Raw genomic sequence first — 20,609 nt, forward strand, 5'->3', positions numbered from 1 at the left:
ACACTTTAATTTATTTAGGGGAAGTATTCCACAGGTTTCTTTAGGCCCAGAAGAGTCTGGAATAAAAACTGCTCCATCCTGGTAGGAGATACCCTCGTCTCTCTTCCGCTGGCAGAGGTGGGAGTGCTAGGAGAGCTGTAGCAAGCCCTGAAGTCTGGGCAATCTCACAGGCTGTTTAGCCAAGCAGTGTTAATGGACTTTTTAACAAGGCTGGCAGTACAGTCTGGTCTTGATTAATGTGTTCAGATGTGTTTCCTAGCCTCCCTGCTGATCATCTGAGGTGTTACTCTTCTGGGCGCGCACTTTGATGTAACTCTGGGTAGTCATCATAGCCACGCACCTGAGTTCTTGCAGCTGGTTTAAGCAAGTCCTTTTCTGTTCCAGCTGTTGGTTGAGATGACAGAGAACTCGGCATCACCTCTCACGTGCTGTGTTTCTCACTGTACCTGCTATGTAGCTGTGCTGTAGCTGGGACAGCCATAATTCACCAGTTTTTGCTTCAAGGTACTGTGGATTGTTCAGGATGGGTCTATCCAGGCAGTGGGGAGAGGTTTGTGACCTGCGTGGTCTCAACTTCCAGCTGTATTCAGCTGGCAGTGTGTCGAGTCCTCTCTTTCCAGCCTTGCCCAATGCCCCTCTGCAGAACCGATACGACCAACTTTGTAATGCTCACCCTTGTCAGCCTGTGGTCCTTGAGGGTGGTCCCAGGGAGCTGTAGCGAGCACATACACAGGGTAATGTAGATGTATTTTTTTGATCGGTGGGTGTGGGTTCTAGTCGAAAATACAGGTTTGCACCACTAATGCTAACAAACCCTGGTGTTCACTTGAACGTAGTCCAGTGCTCTGCTCCACCAGCATCATGTTCTTTGGGAAGCTTTTCAGTGCTTGATATGTTACGAGAGCCAAAGGAATCGCTGATGCTGGCTGTCTTAAAATGTAGTAACAAGCTCCTGTACAATGAAAGTTTGTTGTGGTGGTTTTGGTTTTTTATTTTTATTTTTGTCTTACTGTTGCATTATATGTTACATATAGTTTGACTCTTTGTTCTTCTTGAAATTCCCAAAGATGGAGGCTATTTCGCTGATTGTTTCTACACTGAAACCTCTTCCCTGAATCGTGTCCTTGATGATCAGGGTGGAAGTGGGATATGGGAAAGGATGTATGTCACCAAATAAACATGAGATGACTTTGCAGGAGGAAGCGCATGAACTTTTGCTTTCTTTGTTTACAATCTCTCTCTGCCTTTGCCATTGCGGAGGTTAATAGGTAATATTAAAAGCAAATTAGGGCTCCTAGGTGATAGCAATATAGTTACCCATTACTGCTCACAAACTTTGGGTGCTTCAGGGAAATAAATGACAATGTTGAGTGCCATCCTCTCACATGTAAAGAAACAGCTATTTCAGTACAACAGAATAGTTTCAGTGTTGCCCATGTAAAAATACTGTTTATCGACAAACACAAAAATCAACTGTATTTGCCACCTTCTTTCAGAAGCAATGCATTTGTGAATTAAAGAGAAATACAGATCTTCTCAATTTATTTGTGAATTTCCTTGTTTTCTTTTATTTTCCTTACTTAAAGAACTGTCTTTTAAGGTCTAAGTGTCTAAAGAATTAAATGACAATTGTAAGTATTGCAACAAAAAATTGCTCAAGTTGTTTGGTGAAGAAGAATGCTTATTATTTTAAAATACTTGAATGTCCTGTGGTCAAGATAGTGGTCACAGCATGTTTCATGCATCAGTTTCTGTTAGGTTCTTACATGGATGGGCATTTCTTGCTTCAGTACCAAAGGGTGTGTTTGCTGGTAGGCAATATCACCTTCACCGTGTCATGGCATTCTTGAAAACTGAGGATAGGGATCATCTGCAGCAAATCGGTGGATACTGGACCTGCTTAGTTATAATACATTTCAGTTGAGAGCTGTATGTGGTGTCTTAACATTTTTGTGCAACGTAAGGTTGCAAGCGGATGTATCGGTATGAAAAATAGACTTGTGTCTGTGAAGAAACACGTGCTGAGGGTTGAACTTTGCCCTGCCAAGTGGAAGGAAATTTTTACTGTAGATTAAGAATGTTGTTTTTTTTCTAGTTCAGTGAGCGGAACGAGCACTGGGGTCTGGCTCTGGATGGGAGCTGACTTTCCTTGGCCATGCCTGGAGAGCAGTCGTTTGGCAGGAGACATCCAGCTAGTGTCTGACTGTTGTAGGAATGATTTGAGGGAAAGATTTGAATCGGGATCAGTCCAGAGACACTTGGGTATATAAGTTTCCCTTCAGTGGCGATAGTATCGAAAATGGACACTTTTGCATAATCCCAGTTGCAGCCCTGGGGCCACCCCAATGGCTCAGAGACTGGATGAAACAAGACGACACATCTTTATAGTCATCTGAAATAGGGATCTTTGCAGGTGCAACTTTCTTTTATTTCGGAAATCAGTAGGTTACTTGTTGGTTTTGCTGCTAAATAATTTATTCTCTGAATTTACACGTTTATTGAGTTACAGTAAATAAATTATTGCCTGCCTTTTATCTTGCTGTTTGCGGGACGTTAAGGTAATTTCAAGGTGACACAGAGACAACAGGGCTTTATGTTCTGATGAGTAGAACTGCTCTGAAACAGTTTATACCGTGCTACTGGACCACTCTGGCAGTGTCCCAACAAGGTGCATGTGGGTACCTAGGAGGAGGAATCACTTAAGATTTTTTTGCCTATTTGACGCTGATATACACAATGTTGGTGTGGGAAAGACCTGTTTCTGTGACTGGTGATTCTGGTTAATGTACTTTGTGTCGGGTAACTTGGTGGTTGCTGGTCTATGTTTTACAACTTGCCACCTCTGACTTTCCCTTTTATTTCCTATTTTTGCCCTATTTCAGGAGGGGAAAAACCCGCAGTATGTCTTACGTCAGTTGTAAATATTAAATGTTTCTTCTCATCTATGCTTTTCAATGAAGTCATGTACTTTATAAGAGGTACTGTCCTCATTCAATTTTGGAGTAGAGGACCTCCTCCCTAAATTGCCAATCCAGCATCCCTGGTATGTTAAATTGCTGCCTGCTAAGTCAAAGCAGCTCACCTGGGTGGTTAGCAGTGGTGGTGAGCTCTGTTGAAAAAGCGGCTGGGACGATGGGAAGGAACAGACTGGAGGGGGACTGTGATGAGGGAGAGGAACTGGATGAAAGGGATGCTGGAGCCTAATGTGTGCGGTGTGTGCCTCAGCTGTGCCTGTACCAGGAGAAGATGCCATCTACTACCTCCAGAAAAGTCCACCTTGATTTACTAAGGGAGATGGCAAGTGCTGTCCTGGTGTGATCGTACAGCAGAACATTTTTGTGGTCTTGATCTTTTACGTTACCCTCTTTGCTTGCCTGTGCCTAGATACCTGGGAGGTCCCGTTCGAGGAGATCTCAGAGCTGCAGTGGCTGGGCAGCGGTGCGCAGGGAGCTGTCTTCCTGGGCAAATTCCGGGCAGAGGAGGTGGCCATCAAGAAAGTGAGAGATCAGAACGAAACGGATATCAAGCACTTGCGGAAACTCAAACATCCTAACATCATTGCGTTCAAGTAGGTTGTGAAACTTGTTAGAAACATACCTCTATCCAGGACAGAGCCGTTCGCTTGTGTACCCTGGCCAAGTTTTTAAAATCCAAGAACTAAGCTGTCTGTAGAACAAAATGAGTGGTCATCCTTCCTCTCAAATTGTCACACATTCTTGTGAAAACAAAGCTATGGACACCATTCTCACCCAATGCTACATTTTGCAGGCTCACAAAAGGCCTGCTGTGAAGCCTAAAATCTGCAGGTGTGGAAGTTGAAGGAAACCCACCTCTGTCACAAATGATGTTCCTTCTGTCCAAAGCATGCAGGAAACATTCACCTTCCGGTTCAGGAAGGACCCTTGCCCAGGCAGAGCAAGTTACTCTCCTGCCCCTTGATTTCCACCACTGAGAGTTGCTCTGGGACTGTTACTCTACTGATCCTCACTAGCTGTGTGTTTTCTTTGACAGAGGAGTTTGCACTCAAGCCCCATGCTACTGTATTATCATGGAGTACTGTGCACATGGACAGCTCTACGAAGTCCTGCGAGCGGGGCGGAAAGTCACCCCGCGGCTGCTTGTGGATTGGTCCACGGGGATTGCCAGTGGGATGAATTATCTGCACCTTCACAAAATCATCCATCGAGACCTCAAGTCACCAAAGTGAGTCTCTAGCTACTTAAACCTCCCCCAGTTGTGGTTGTCTTGGTTTTTCTTGAGGAGTAGTTTAAAGCTAGGTCAAAAGCCCTGTTATTTTTTTTCCATGTTGACTGAAAACTAATCAGAGTGAAACTAATGAAACTTGTTGGCACTCTCCTCGTGTGCTGCAATTTAACAAGACTGGAAATTTTACCAGTATCTTACATGATAAATAGCAGTCAGGAGATACTTTTAAATGATTTGATGGTGTCTGGTCCTTTTTGAAAGTGGGATATTCTGTTACCTTCTACTTTTTTATTTTTCCTTCTTATTTGTTCTTCTGTTATTTCCCTGGCTTTCTGGAATGCATCTTTCTCATTTCTCTGTTGCTTTCTGACTAAAACTATCTGGCTGCTTATATTCTTATTCCCTAGATGTTTATCACTTCTTTAGCCTGTGACATGACTGTGACAGTGCGTGAAGATAATACTTATAGATGGTTTACAGTGCAGTTTAAGGTACAGCTTTACTAAAATTTTGAAACGTCCCCAGATATGGTGAATCTTCAGTGACTTGTTAACTTGCAATTTTATCAAGATTGATTTTTGACTTGTAGCATTTAGAAATGCATTTGAGGCACAAAACGCAACCACCCTGAAGAGAATGAGTGCTTTCATTGTGAAAATGCATAATCTTTTTTTTCCTGTACTGCAGTTGTTGACAGCATGGCCTCAGCAACCACTCGTGTTAATTAAGAAGGGATTTACTCCCAGTGGCTGTTGTGGTACCCGAAAAACTGCAAAATACTGACTTATTTTCTTTTTTTTCTCCAGTGTTTTAGTTACACACACGGATGCAGTAAAAATTTCAGATTTTGGTACATCTAAAGAACTCAGTGATAAAAGTACCAAAATGTCTTTTGCGGGAACTGTGGCTTGGATGGCCCCAGAGGTGATACGCAATGAGCCTGTCTCTGAAAAGGTGGATATCTGGTGAGTAGGATTAATGTTTAAGTATCTTCACCTTCTGTTTAGCCACTTGGTTTCCCAGCACTGATATATTCAGCACTCTTCTCGTCCTAGGTGTGGGGATAGTTTGCTCTATGGTGCACTATTCCTTTCTCCATCTGCCTAGTGCTCTGAACTGTTAGTGAATCATGGGCTATAACGGAAAGAGAAATGATAACCATGTGTAAAAGCTGTGTGTTGAGATCTGAAGGTACCTGTTGAGACTCGGTGCAGACTATCTGTGTCTTGCAGTAAGCAAATGCAACAATTCTTCCCTGTGTCATTATTCAGGTCAGAGCTTTCTTCCACACCTGGTGCTTAGGGTCCCCTCAGCAACTTCTGCAGCCAGGGTATTTTGCATTTGCTTTCTACCCTCTTCAGGGCCACGCTTGAGCTGTAGGGAGGCCTCTACTCTTCTAGCTTGAAGGGTCCTTCTGCTTTTTGCACGCTGGGCTTGGCTGTTACATGTACAGCCACAGGATTATAGTCCAGTGAATCTAACCCTGGGTCCAAGAGGGAGGAAACCGGGGTATATCGTAAGAGTTTTGAACACCTCTTTCTATTCCACATGAAAGGTACTCTGTGTCCAAAGGAAGATAAGGAAACGTTTAGATCTCTGTGCTATTAAAGATGCTTGACAGAGGACTCAGCCTTGGAGCTCCTTTGGGATGCCTCTCCACAGGTTTCAGGGTCCTCAAGGGAGCTGCATCTCAGTTTCTGCCTTGTTATTTCTGCATATTAAATGTCAGTAGCCAGGACAAATGTCCTTCTCCCTGCTTTACAGCCAGGATGAATTTACCTTCTTGTGGTTTTTCAGGTTCAAATGCTGTCACCTCCCTTAACGCAGCATGAAGCTGCAGGTCAAAGCCATGGGTAGTTCAGAGTGCAAGTGGAATCAGACAGCAGCCTGCTGCCGGTGTTCTAGCTCGCAGCTGGGTCATGACTTTCAGTCAAGATTTCCTATAGGGAAAGTCTTGTAATCTGGGGTATACAGCTCGTTTTGTGCGCACAGTGTTTTGTGTCCTCATTTCATGTGGATGTAGCAGGCCATAGCATAGCCAGCTCTTCTAGGAGAAACTCTTAGGTGGTTTTGGAAAGAAAATACACTCACTGTTTGTCTTCTGAGTTCCTCCCTTTGGATCACAAGTTCATGAGGAGGAATGGTGTTGGATTTCTACCCTCGGCTTTCTGTCCTTCAGGAATATCGTGTGGAGCATCATGTCCAATAAAAACCAGCTGCTAGCTCTGCTAAGGGCTGGGGGCACTCCATTCCTCAGCGACTTAGAGATGGTGCTCTTTGGTGCAAACCTAGAGGTGCCTTTGGTGCAAGTTCCTCTTGAGTCTGCTGCAGTGGTGATTGCTCAAACTCCTCCTTGACATCCATTCCTCCGCCAAGATGAGTAGAAGCAATGTTCATGAATACTGACAACAAATGAGAACAGTTCCTAAGCTGCTTATATGCCTGCTCTCTCTCATCTTTAGCAGCATGCTAAAAACAAACAAACAAACAAAACCCAAACGTACCGGGAGTCTTGAAAATCCTTTGTCAATTCTTAATCATAACAAAGCTGAAACCAGATGGGGTTTCCTGGTAGTTTGTCCAACTACATGCTTCCCTGCTTTCCTGCAGGCTATGGAAAAAAAAATCAAGGGAAAAAATGTTCCAATTCTGCTTGCTTTGTTTTGTTGGTGTCCTGTGTCCGTGTCCCCCCCTCCCCGATTTGAAGCCGATGGGCTTTGAAAGTGCAACCTTTTTCACATGAAGTTCTTTGTCCTGACCTGACTGATGGTTGTTCAGATGCAGGCAGTTTATCCCTTAGATGTTCTTCTGTACTTAATAAAAGCAACTTGATATTAGTACAAGCCAGAAACACACTTCTCATTTTTCACCTGGTTTGACTTCCCAGCAAGCTTGGCAGGGTGGGTGTCCCACAGACGGATGGGGCACGCACGTAAGGTGATACATCTGTGTTTGAAATTGAGATGGTTGTACCTCACCTCGTAGCGCAGCCTGGTTGTTAGTGTGCAGTAAGAGTAGTGTTGGTTCTCAGCAGCATTTTGTTTACCTCTGTATTGACTGCTTTGATATTTCTTTGGTGTTTTATTGGGTGAAGATTGTAAAGAAAACAAATAACTGTTTGCTGTTATAAATTAAGGTTTTGGTCCTTACTGATCATTTCACTAAGGAAGAGACGCAAAGTGAGTTTTCTTATCTATATCTTTCAGTTCTTGTAACAGGAGGCTCTTTTCCAGGTAGAATTCTCCTATTTTTTTCTTTCTTTAGCCTTCCTTTCTTCAGCACAAAATAAATATCAGATGAGAGTGCGTGTGCTTTTGATACTTGGGCTTTTATACATGTTGCATTTGTTTCTTAATTTCTCTGTGGCAGTAGTTGTAGTGCCGAGTCTCAAACCTATGAGCCTCTTACCTAGGAGTACACGTAACAGCAGAGGGAGCTTTTGTCTAGGGGAAAAAAAGTTAAATGAAATGTAAAAAAAAACCCAAACCCAACCGCAAAACCTTTGTTGTGTTGTCTCTGTAAGACACTTGTCAGTTCAGTCTGTCTAGTAGTAGATGATCTGTTCTTACCAATAAGAACAGTCAAAAGTCTATCGCAGGAAAGCTAACTTTCCTTTTCATTTAGCAGGAATAAGATTTAATCTATACAGAAAACGAGCTTTCAGGATTTTTTTAAATCTCACAAAGGAATAGGAAAGGGTGGGTGAAAACTGATGTGGTTTGGTGTTCAGCCCAGTGCTGGGGCAGAGGAGGAAGTGTTACCTGGTGTGTGAAATAGCTGCTCTTGGTTAAAAACTAGTACATAAACACTGTTGCACCTACTTGCAATTTCAGATCAGACTTACCTATTTCACTGTTTTGCCAAACAAACAGTGGGTTTTTTTCAGGCTCCAACTGTTTCTGTTAAATTGAATTCACGTGGAAGCTTTTATCCTGGTTTATTTCCTCATCAGGTCGTTTGGGGTAGTTTTGTGGGAGCTGCTTACAGGAGAGATTCCCTACAAGGACGTGGACTCTTCAGCCATCATTTGGGGAGTGGGCAGTAACAGCCTGCACCTTCCTGTCCCTTCTACCTGCCCAGATGGCTTCAAAATCCTCATGAAGCAGACCTGGTAAGAGCCTGAACCCTGCACTGCACAGACCTAAGGGCTGTCTCCCAGCTCTTGCCAGATTCCCAATAAAACCAATGACACCAGAATCAGGGTGGGAGTGTTGAGCCCAGAGCAGAGCGCTCTTAAATACTCTAACACTTGTCACGAGAGCGGTAAGTTTTAACATTTTGGATTCTGCTTCCTTGTGGCAGCAGGCCCAGGCCTCAGAAGGACATTTTGAGCTTCGAGGAAGTAGGAAGAAACCTGTCTGGTTTGCTGAGTGGATGGGGCAGGGAAGGGAGCGGGCAGACTCTTGAGACAGGCTAGTGAGGGGGAAGGAATTGAACAGGCGAGAAGTGGGGAAACAGAGCTTAATGGGAGCCCCAGCAGGGTGACACTTACCCAGGAGTTGCCTGTCCAGTGTGAATCAGGAGCAGGCAGGATGAAGGTCATCTTCAGGAGCCTTCACAGAGGTGGTTGCTTTGTTGTAGCAAAGTGGGTGATAAAGGATAGCTCTGTGGGAGCTGGAAGGAAAGTAGGGGTAAAATTTCTTGAGGCTGGCTCCAGAGTGAAAGGAAATGATTTTTCACTCTGAAACCCATTGTAAGTGACTGGTTTTTGAACTGAACAAAGAAATTTGAGCTTTCTGAACGAAACCAGGATTTTACAGGTATAGAGATGGAAAATGCTTTCAGTTTCCTCCACGTACCAGATTAGAGTTGAAATTCTTTGTCTTGGGTCATGCATTAATGCTATGTCTTAGTAATTGCATCTTGACACAAAGTGTAAGCAGTCTTCCAGCATTTTCCCACTCCATGAGTTTTACCAGCCATCTTCTCCATGGCATGAAGGGAAAACCAAGCCAGAGCATCTATGGATTTCTTCAAGTGGCTGTTTACCCCTCTGACCCTGAGCTGCAGCAGGTCGTGCTGCTGCACTGTCTGTGCTGAGACGTGCCCTGCCTGGCTGTGCTTCTACGCATGGCTGCAAAAGGCAGGAAGGAGTTTGTGCAGCTCTGGACATGGAGTACGTACACTCGTATCCCCACCTAGTGGGAGTAGGTGGTTTGTAGGGGAGAGGTGGCTGCGGAAGCTCGCTCTTGTCCTGAGCACTGCATCCGTGCAACAAGACTGATGGGTTCAGTCCTGAAACTCGAGTGCTGGTCTCTTTTGTCAAAGCTGCAAATGGTTTTGTACTTGAATGGGAACTTACGGAGATGTTCAGTGCATTACAATACTGTGTAGGCTGAAGCATGTGCTACGTGGCTACACAGATACGTTTGGTGTTTATAGATACCCTGTTTTGTTGTATGTAAATTATAATTTCTACTAGATCGAGTATTCCAGTTATAAAAGTTGGAAATTAACGGGGTAGTGAACTGAGATCTGTTTCTTCTTGACCAACACGTTAGGAACTGTTTCAGTTTGCATCCTGTCTTTCACTTTGTAATCGCATTTTCGTATTTTAAATGGTTTTCATCTCTTTTGTTTCTTCAGAATAGATCATCACACACCAAAACCTGAATACAAAACAACTCTAGCACAATAAACTCATATTCAGCAAAAGAGAAAACCAGAAAAACTCCTTTGCTCTAATCTGCCAAGCTACACGATTCAGAGAACATGTTCTCACGTGAAACAGAAGGGTAGGAGAAGCTAGCAATGTTAACCTCATCTCATGCTTCAGTATTTGTCTGTTTTGCTGCAGGCAGAGCAAGCCCCGGAATCGTCCCTCCTTCCGGCAGACGCTGATGCACCTGGATATCGCATCTGCTGATGTGCTGGCTACTCCTCAGGAAACCTATTTCAAATCACAGGTAACTGGAGAACGGCTGTAGCCCGTAAGTACTAGAGTTAGCTCCAAGGATCTGATTTTAGAGGCTGCATCGAGTATGGCAAAAGTCCAGATCCGTGATTTCAGTTTGATTCCTGGGGAGAAGGAAACTGATGGGTATTTTAAAATTTTTTACCTAAGCTTTCACAAACTGAGACATCTGCCAACTTTAGTCAGAAACTCAACGCTGTCTCATTCACTTCTCCCTGAGACTGCTGACTTCAGATGTTCTGCTCCCAGCTGTTCTCCCAGTACTGTTGTGCAGGAGACCATGAGAATGCTGAGAGCAGAACCATTGCATTTATAGTGAAGATAAGCAGGGCAGCCAGTGGGACAAAGAGGTATTACAGGGCAGTGAAAGGACTCTGGGACTTTCAGGGAAGATCTAAAAGTCTGTTCTTAGAGATTCCTCCGAATCCTACCCAGCAAGCTATTGTCTGCTCCCAAGGAGGGAATGAGAATGAAACTTTGCCTCCAGTAGAGAGGATCTGTACAGTGTTGGGGAGTATGTGAGGAGGTGGGTGCAGTTATTAAAGCTGCAAGAGCCAGGTCTTCAAGGGGCAAATAGAGTTCGTATCACCCTAGTGACAGTCATCGTTGTCACAAATATAGCTTTCACAGTCATAAGCCTTTCTGTTTACTTTAAATGGCAGAAGGGAAGAAAATGTTGTCTTAGGATGAAAAAAGCTTTAGGAATTTTTAAAAATATTTTTTTAGGAAAAGCAGATATGTTTTAAATGATCTCATCTGAGCACAAAATTGGAAATACCATTTGGAAATGCTGAAACTAAACATGCTGCCATGTTGTTACCCAAAATAATTCAGCTGACAGAAACACGTTTTCAAACCAAACCTGTAATTTTCTGCAGACACGAAGAATGTTGCCCACAAGTTTTTCTTTGGTGCAACCAGGGATCCCAATCCTTTGTAAATACCTGAAAATAAATTGCTTCCCTAGGCTGAATGGAGAGAAGAAGTGAAGAAACATTTTGAGAAAATTAAAAGTGAAGGAACTTGTATCCACCGGCTAGATGAAGAATTGATTCGTCGCCGAAGAGAAGAGCTGAGGTCTGTTGACAGTCTTTTATGGTTACTGCTCACTCTTCCCATCCAGCCTTCTCCTCCAGATAAATGAGCCCAGCTCCCTGAGCTTCTCTTCACAGGGCATGGGCTCCATCCAGCCCCTGACTGTTTCATTCTCAGACTGGGGACTCCAAAACAGGACTCGGTATTCCTGGTGGCATAAATTTGGGCAGCCTAAGTTCCTCATTAGTGCAGAAACTGAAGTTCCCAGGGCCATGCCCTAGGCCTTGAGCACTGCTTGGCTGATGGAAAGAGAGAGAGAGAGAAGCAGTGGAAGCTGTCCCTGCTCTTGGGCAGTCTGAACAGTTCGCTCCAGGCAAGACAGACAAAGGCTTGTGTGTTTACTAGGGAGTATTTCTGCCTGAGTTTTGGTGTTTATGGTAACAGCGCTGAAGCAGGTACATCCATCTCAGTGGAAAATGCATCTTGCAGTTTGCTGTGAGCTTTCTCTGCCCTGATACATTCTTTGGATTAGTTATTTCCAGAGAAGTGAACACACTCCGATTTAGCAGCCCACTGAAATTAATTTTGAACATTAGACGAACTTAAAAATGAAACCAGAATGTTTATTTAAGAAAGGAAAGTGTTATCTTTTGTGCTACAAATTTGCGAATAGAGTTATGACAGAGCAACGTGAAACACCAAGTAGCAGTTCTATGTCAAAGCTGAGAAACCAAAGGAAACCTTGTTCAGCCAGTTTGATGTAGTTCCTGATCAGTGTTCCCTGGCCCTAGGGAGCTTTTAATGGTCACATCTTTCAGCTATGGTTCAAGGTGTCTGTAGAGGCATATTGCTTTTTATGAAATGCAAACAGATGACTTGTTTCCCTGTTTCTTTAGAAGCTGACTTAGCCCCTTCTCTGTGCAAACAGGATGATCAGGGCTTGGCCAAAGGGCTTGTGGATGCGCGTGAGGCATTTGCAGCTTCTCTAGTGAGAAGCATTGCTACTCTTTCAAGACTGTTAAGCACTCTCTAAATCATCTCATGATTCGTTGCTCTATCAAGTTCTTAATCGGCATTCACTGTTAGCTCGCTCTGGGGTTCAGTGCAATACAGCTGGCAAATTTGACTTTTAGAAGGCCTTTTTGTAAAGCACCTGTACTTTTCCTTATTCTCCTCTCTTGGTCCATGGATATCAGACTGTGGAATAATGACTTTTCTGTTTTTCAGACATGCATTGGATATCCGCGAACACTACGAGAGGAAACTGGAGCGAGCCAATAACTTATACATGGAGCTCAGCGCCATTATGCTGCAGCTGGAGGTCCGTGAGAAGGAGCTCATAAAGTATGTATCTCTGGGCATAATGGCATGCCACACACATGGCAATGTGCATACAGGAGAATAAACCAGTACTTTGTTTCTAAACTGCATAGTTGTGCTTGTAGATTTAGTGTCCCCTGACAAACTTAGAGGGTAAAGAGCGAGCTGGCAAGCAGGGAGAGGCACCGTAAAAGCAGACTGCTACAGACCACTTAGTGCACATATCTTTACCCAATGTTTACTGACTGGGAGGAAGGCACCTTTCCCATTTGGTCTTGACATCCTTTGGCCCCTTTATAAAGAGAAAAGCAGTGCTGTTTCTGAACTGTGCACCAGGGCCCTGCTCTAACTCCTTGATCTCTGCAGAGAGAATTTAGAAAATGACTGTGTCCTTTCCCAGAACAGCATGTTGTGTTGCACCCAGTCATAGCTGAGAAACAGGCACACAGTGTGCTCACAGTGATGCTGTGTTTCTGTCCACCAGGAGCTGCAGTTGGATAAAGAGAGAACTGATCTATTCGTGTGTCGTTTTTCTTTTTTTTTTTAATTCCCCAATATTTCAGGAGGGAACAAGCAGTGGAAAAGAAATACCCTGGGACTTACAAACGCCACCCAGTCAGACCAATAATCCACCCCAATACAGTAGAGAAGCTGATGAAGAGGAAAGGGGTCTCCCATAAACCAGGCAGCCAGACTAAACGGTAAGAAGTAACAACCTAGTTCTGTGGCAGGAACCAGTGGTAGATCCCCATTGAGATGAGCAGGCAGTTTACTCCCCTTTGAGTCTGATGACAACACAGGACAAGCCAAAGGGATGTTCTCTCTTTGGCCTGCTCTGATCCTCAGAATCACAATTGTTTAATTATCTTAAGGTAAAAGAAATTAATCCTGCCATTCCTTCTACCTGGGCAGCTCTCTGGAACCATTTGGTCCATATGATTTTTTTTTTCAGAGATGATGTTGCTCTGGCAGGAGGTATCTAATGTGTGTCTTGAATTTTTAACTGTCAAAGCAAAGAGCAGTTAGATCATCCTTGTCTTGAATGGTAATAAGCAGGTGAGGGATTGTGGAAATCAGCCCGTCCTCAGGGAGGATGCATTCATTATTGAGGAATTAAACTGGGATCTGAGATTTGGGAATTCATACTGTCCTTTCAGCTATTTCTCTTCTGCGTGACTTTCAGAAAGTGAGATTTGTTTTTTCAGACATGCTGTCTATTTTATTCTTCCCTTTTCTGGGATTTCCAGGAGTTAGAGAGTTCTGATTAACAGTGAATAATCACTTCTGAATTAATATCCACATGTGCTTCTGAAATGAGCAGGCTGATAACCATCAGCAGATTGGGACTCTATTGTGCTGAGCATTCTATATGCACATGGTAGGAGACATGCCCTACACCAAGGTCTTAGGAGGGAGCTATTTTGGGAGCAGAACATCAAAATAAGAGCGGAAAAAGGAGAGTATGTGGCAGATATTGGAAAAAGCAGCGAGAAAGGAGTTTAGAGCATAATGGACTGAACAGAAAGGACATTGAGTGGAGAGGATCAAAGGAAACTAAATGCAGAAGTCAAACAGCTGAAGGGGAGGGAAGCCTCTAGATTTTAGAAAGCAGTGTGCTTATGGCTGCAGCTGCCTCTTCATCCTGGCTCTGAGCCGATGTCCTTTCTTAGTTTGTGGTTTAATGTGTAGCTTCTGCTGACTGTCTCTCAGGCCAGATCTACTGAAGTCAGAGGGCATACCCAGCACAGAAGCAGCATCCAATGGCTCACCAGTCTCAGGAAGTCCCAAAATGTCAACACTGAGTGGCAAAAGCCGCTACCGCAGTAAGCCACGTCACCGCCGAGGGAACAGCAAAGGCAGCTACAATGATTTTGCAGGGATCTTGAAAAACCAGCCAGTGCAAGACGATGCACCCCCACCTCCACCTCATAATCATCCTCATCATCCCGGCCTACCACAGCAACCTGGCCACAGCCATCCCCATGGCCATCACTCACGGCTTCATGCCCACGGACAAGATATTGCCAACTGCGCAAACAACTTAAGGTACTTTGGCCCTGCAGCAGCGCTGCGGAGCCCTCTCAGTAACCACGCGCAAAGGCGGATGTCTGGTTCCAGCCCCGATCTCATCTCCACTGCCATGGAAGCAGATTGCCGAAGGAATCTGGAGAGCAAAGAAAGCAAAACTGATCATTGGGAGTGTTGCCAAACAGATCCGTATAATTCCTGTCTTCAGTGCAGGGAAGAGGACAGTGGTCAGGTACAGATGTCATCTGTTGAAACAGGGATGAGCCATTCTCAGTCACCAACATCTGTTTCCCTATACGAAAACGCGCAGTTCATTGAGAAGATGGAGGAAGAGGGCTTTAGCAACTGTAAGTTGCCGTCCGCCCTAGGCACACCCCAGCACATGGCTTCCTCAGTGCTACCTTGCAAAGCAAGACCCCTTCAAAAGGTAAGAGTACAGCATAGCGATTTGAAAAAAACCCCAAAGCTTGCTCTTCTTTTCCTTCTCCACCAACAGAAGATGTGTAGCATAGGCTAATGTCTGGATATAGGATAGTAGCGAAGCACGTAGTGGTAGAGTTATGTGTACAACTTTATCGTAAAGAAATCGTGCCTATCTGAACTTTGCTTTGTGATCTGGACATACTTTTAAAGTCAATCTCATTGAGAAGTACTGTAGGCATATCAGAGTGTACTGCTAATAATGAGGGTTGTCAGATGTGGGTTTGATAGGGCCTAGTTCTCTGCTACTTGCAATTTAGCCAGTTTTTGTTTGAGCTGAAACTTGGTCTGCCGATTTTTTTTGTTGTTGAAACAGTCTCAATGTTTTCAAGCCTTTCTCAAAACAAAGGAAGGGGTAAATGCATTCATTTGGTGATGTTAAATATCGTGTACTAGTTTCACTGAGAATCTGTAGCGCTTCTGTGCCTTGGAACAGAAATGAAGCATTTGCCATGGTCTTTTGCTGTACTTGCCAGAAACTGCCCCCATTGACCAAAAGTCGTAGTTCTCATGTATTTTGTGATGATTTTGCAAGATGTTACAGCACAGTTGTGCAGAAATGGAGTTGTTCTTTATTCCTCCTGCTTCCACCATGCAGGCGGTGAGAGAAGTAGGAACTAGTCTGAGTGGAGTTCAAAGAGCAGGAAAACTGGGCCTGGGTGGAAAAGTGAAGGAAAAGAGCATGGGTACCAGACCAAGAGTGTGTTTTCGGCCCAGAATGAAGGGAGGAGGAGAACCTCATATTACAAGGGGATGGGATGAGATAAAGGCAGAGTCTAAACCAGATGTTGTCAGTTTAGATAGGATAGGAGGAGGCTGTCAAAAGAACAAGCCTGCAGCGGGGAGATTAGAATGGGAAAAGGAGAATAAAAGGTTCTGTGCTCACTGAAGTAGATAATGGAACAAAACTCAAGTTTTCTAGTTGGTGAATCCCACCAGCAAAGGCTGTGTCATCCCCATCCTGCTTTGTGTTGGGCTCATATAGAAAAGGGTCTAAGTCATAAAGCCAAGAGTGCCAGATCAGCTCAATAATTTATGTGGATTTCAGTGTGATGCTAATTACTTGATTTGCTTCTGTAAAAATCTGGAACATTATGTACTCAGTGCCTGCTAAAGTACTTCAGTGTATTTCAAAGTCAATCACTCCAAATTCAGAAATGGCAACATTAAGACTGCCTGAAATAATCTCCTCGTAAGAAGATGCCCGAGTCAATTTTCACTGATACGCAGGTTATTTTCTTGTCTAGATTGTTGCAGCCTGTTGACACAGTGGTTTTGTCCTGGAGGACCAAGGGGCAGCCATGTAGTTGCATGTTTGTTCTTTCACAAATGTGATATCATTCTTGTCTTTGTTTTCTGCCAGAGCGGTGATGACTCTTCAGAAGAGGAAGAGGGCGAAGTAGACAGTGAAGTGGAGTTTCCTCGTAGACAAAGGTAAAAGGTGAATTAACTCTAATAATTAGATGGAGACTTCCTTTTTACAAGGAGTCATGTGGAAAAGATGAGGGGTAATGGGTACGAGTTACTCCTGGGGAGATTCCAATTGGACATAGGAGGAAAATTTTTCACAATGAGAACAACCAGCCATTGGAATAATCTCCCCAGGGAAGTGGTGAATTCCCTAACATTGGACACTTTTAAGATTCATCCAGACAGGGTGCTGGGCCATCTTGTCTAGGCCATACTTTTGCCAAGAAAGGTTAGACCAGATGATCCTTGAGGTCCCTCCCAATCTGGTATTCCATGATGATCTCTCTTTGGTGGGACAAAACTCAGGAGGAGAATTCTCATAGCAGCTGCTCAGTAGCATTGAAACTGTGGGAAGGTTCTGGCAAAAGAAAAGAATCCCATTCCGTGCATCCCATCCAGCATGTTCGCTCACTGTTTTCAGCCTGTTCTGAGATGTTACCTCCAGCACAGCTTTTCTGCTGCAGGCTGTTTGTAGCACAACTTGATCACACTTAATAACATTATTCACCCTATAAAAATAAGCTGCTGCACCTGTTTTACCAGAAGCAGACTTACTGGATGTTGCGACCCTTTGTGGACTCTGTCAAATGTTGTTTATTAACTGTTGCTGCAGTGGGGGTGACTCCAGCGACTTTGTAGTTGAATTCAGATAGGACTGAAGAGCTAGGTGACAACACGGCAAATCAAATTCATTGTCGCCTGTAAAATAAGACTTGAGGGGGTGTTCCTACCTAAGCCTATGTAAAGCAGGCTTTACAGCCCTGTGCTCAGGAAAGAGATGATGGAATTGGTGCCGGAGCTTTATGAAAGCAGCTGCTTGAAGTGTAGAAGTGATCCAGTGGGCAAACAGGTTAAAGGTTGTTAGGAAAGGAGCAGAGAAGAAGATAAAAGCCTGTCTGCTGTTGTATACATCCATGGCACACCTGCAGCTTGAATCCTAAATGCCACCTTTATTGCCATAGCTCAAAGACCATGGTAGAATTTGAAAAGGTACCGAGAAGTGTGACAAGAATGGTTAGGGATGGTTTCTATAGAAGGAGAGATTAAATCCATAAGAAATGTTTGTCTAGCAGGAGGAGAGGTGATACTGGAGATGCATGAAATTGTAATTTATGTGGAGAAAACAGACAAGGAGTGATTCCTGACATTCACGTTAGAGACACCTAGGGAAGCAAACAGGGGGTTTAAAATGAGCAAAAGGAAGCGCTTTTTCCATCCAAAACATTTTCAGATGTGGAGCTCATTGTCAAGGTATGCTGTGGAAATCAAAACATAAACAAGTCGTAAGTGTTAAATTTAGGGAGTAGAGATCCATCAGTGGCTGTTAGCACTGTCATCCCGGTTTGATCTTCAGCTCAGAAGTCTGGTTTGCCAAACGGTACAAACCAGGAAGATACGTCAGGAGAAAGCAGGCTCTGTCTGCACACCCTATCCTCATACTTTTCCCAGATGATTTTTTCCTGCCTAGGGTCGAGACAGAACGCTGGACTAGATGAGTTTTCTGACTCATACAGTTCTTGTGGACTGTTGCTGCTTCTGTGATTTACTAACTTGGAAGAAAAATTGCCTTTCCTGAATTCATTTCATGACCTGTTCAGGGTCTCCTGGCGTGTTCAGTGAACTGGTATTTTGTACCATTACTGTTGAATCCTGGCATGAGGCAATTTCCATATTCAAGTAACTGTGAGCTTATTTTTGAGCACACATACCTAAATTCTAGCCTGTCTGTTGGGATCACTGCCAGGTGATGCAAGTATTCCCAGCTGAATTAGCTTGAACCCTACAGTACAGCCTTTCTTTAGGAAAAAGGACTGTTAAAGAAAAATATGCTCCGGGGCAGATCAGCTAATATGAACATGTAGCAGACAAGACCATATAAAAACAGATGAACTTAAAGATGCAGATCTTGAACTAAATCATTCCAAAGCTGGTAGATTTCATAGCTCCAAGGTGTGAAAGGCAGCCCAACGCTTTGCAGAGCTCTTGCTGCCAGCCTCGCAGATCTGTTATGACTCAGTGGGAGATGTGTTCTTTGGGTGGGAAGAGGCTCTTGGAGAGTTGATGTAAAGCCTTTTCTAGGGATTGGACGTGTTCTGCTCAAAGATGTTTTTGGAAGGATCAAGCCCTTAGCCCAGTGTGGAGAAGCAACCAAGCAGTGTTGTGTGTGCTGTGCCTGAGTGGTATCTGCTAGGGAGAACAGGATTGAGTGGCCTGGACCGCCTGTTACAGTGAGCGAGCCCTAATCTTCTTGGGCTGAAGATGCCAGTTAAAAGTACAGGTGCAAAACTCTGCCCTGCATTGCATGCTTCAGAAAGGAAGATGAGAGGTTTGCCGGGGGAAGCTGTGTAAGGATGTAGCAGCTACTCTGCATTCACTGCACTCCTAATGTTGTGAGGGTTTTGTCATGTACGTCTCAAAAGCAAGCTGCCTGTACCCTTGCTACACATCAGAAACAGAGGTCCTTACGTTCGAACTGCAATGCTGTGCTGGCTCGCCAGCTCATTCTTACTCTGTGCAGCAAGAGCGTGCGCAGAAACCTGTCTGCTGTGAAGCTGTAACCTTTCTAGCTGGCAGCGGGCTCCTGGGGACAGGCTCGCCCGGGGCTGAGCGGGCACCAGGAGTGGGGTCTGTCGAGGCCAGTTGTAGCAGAGTAGCCAAACACAGCACCCAGGAAATGGTTTTTGCTCTGCAGTCAGAGGCACTGTGGTACTACTCACTGAACTACTCTCCTGGTTTGCAGACCTCACCGCTGCATTAGTAGCTGCCAGTCCTACTCAACCTTCAGCTCGGAGAACTTCTCTGTGTCAGATGGAGAGGAGGGGAACACAAGTGATCATTCGAACAGCCCGGATGAGCTGGCCACCAAGCTGGAAGATGAGCTGGCCGAGAAGCTGGAGGACATGTTGTCCCAGACTCCAGAGATCCCCATTGAAATCTCCACTCAGTCTGATGGGCTTTCAGACAAAGAGTGTGCCGTGCGGAGGGTCAAGACTCAGATGTCTCTGGGCAAACTCTGTGCAGATGAACACAGCTGTGAGGTGAGTTGTAAGTTTAGTTATCCCCGCTTCCTTCTACTGAGTTTAAAAAAAAAAAAAAGGTAAATAAATGTTACGGAAAGGAGTCCAAGGGCCAGAAAGTTCGATGACTACCTAGTAAATGCTGTGGTAGGTGTACTACAGCAAAGCAACTGCTTAAATACCCAGCCTTTCTCATACTTGGCCAGATGAGTAGATGGGGGAGAGTAGCACAAATAAAGCTGAACATGATTTGCCGATGAAAATGAGTGTGATATTGGGAGGCCATCGGATTTGCAGTTGCATTAAGTGGGATAAAAAATAGCACATAGAGAATGAAACGGATTGGATATAAACTGTCGGCGTCTAACTTCTCCAGCAAGGCTGCTGATGCTAAAATGATTTTCTTCCTTTTACTGTCTTTCAGGTGTTTGGGAGGGGTAGGGCAGAGCCTGCTGCACCATCTTCTCATAACTCCATCTCTGTTTGGTAGTGCTCTGACCAAATATTTTTCAGCTGTCCCCTCACTGAGGGGAGACAAGTGACGTTTGGTAGGGCAATTGTGTACTGTTGCTATCTCCTGTATGCTGCCAATCTCTCCTTCTCTGCTGGTGGTGACCTTTGCCTGTCTGTCTGCTCTTACAGACTGGGATGGTGCGGTTGATCTGCAGTAGAGGAATGTTGCTCAAGTCTTCCCATTTCCTTTTGCTTTGCAGAACCCAGCACAGTTTGGAGAATCAGACTGTGACTCTTCTGAAGGGGAGTGTTCTGATGCCACGGTCAGGACCAATAAGCCCTGCAGCTCTGCTACTTGGTAATACAGATCTCCCCCAAAGCTTCCCGATACTGGCATTTTGATTTCCCTGAGATTCCACTTCATTTCCCTTCATCACACTTTACAGGAAGAGAAGATGCTTCTCCTTCCCACCCCAGGAGTGATTTGCAATAACCCGAATCTCTGGAAAATGTCCAAATGAAATTAATTCTCTTTGAGCATTTCAATCAAGAATGGCAGGGATGTATTTTATTGAATAATCTAGTTACTGTAACATGGATATTTATTTTTTTGACATTTTAACACTTTTTACTGTAAAGAGTGGATTGTATTTATAGACACACAGACTTTGTTGCAAAAAAAAAAA

At 44.3% G+C, this 20,609-nt stretch overlaps 1 protein-coding gene across 1 annotated transcript in view; it reads left to right on the top strand.

Annotated features, from left to right (window-relative positions):
* Positions 1-20,609, top strand: part of MAP3K13 (mitogen-activated protein kinase kinase kinase 13) — a 37,750-nt gene extending 17,141 nt beyond the window's left edge. Inside the window, exons 3-14 of the mRNA XM_009699459.1 lie at positions 3,385-3,568; positions 4,012-4,203; positions 5,013-5,171; positions 8,159-8,317; positions 10,004-10,112; positions 11,088-11,197; positions 12,383-12,499; positions 13,039-13,176; positions 14,186-14,930; positions 16,347-16,417; positions 19,194-19,491; positions 20,184-20,609. Coding sequence (XP_009697761.1) covers positions 3,385-3,568; positions 4,012-4,203; positions 5,013-5,171; positions 8,159-8,317; positions 10,004-10,112; positions 11,088-11,197; positions 12,383-12,499; positions 13,039-13,176; positions 14,186-14,930; positions 16,347-16,417; positions 19,194-19,491; positions 20,184-20,285 — 2,384 coding nt within the window. The 3' untranslated portion in view covers positions 20,286-20,609. The remainder of the gene's footprint in view (positions 1-3,384; positions 3,569-4,011; positions 4,204-5,012; positions 5,172-8,158; positions 8,318-10,003; positions 10,113-11,087; positions 11,198-12,382; positions 12,500-13,038; positions 13,177-14,185; positions 14,931-16,346; positions 16,418-19,193; positions 19,492-20,183) is intronic.

This window comes from Cariama cristata, unplaced genomic scaffold (genome assembly GCF_000690535.1).
Source record: "Cariama cristata isolate BGI_N322 unplaced genomic scaffold, ASM69053v1 scaffold5924, whole genome shotgun sequence".
NCBI classification, from domain to species: domain Eukaryota; kingdom Metazoa; phylum Chordata; class Aves; order Cariamiformes; family Cariamidae; genus Cariama; species Cariama cristata.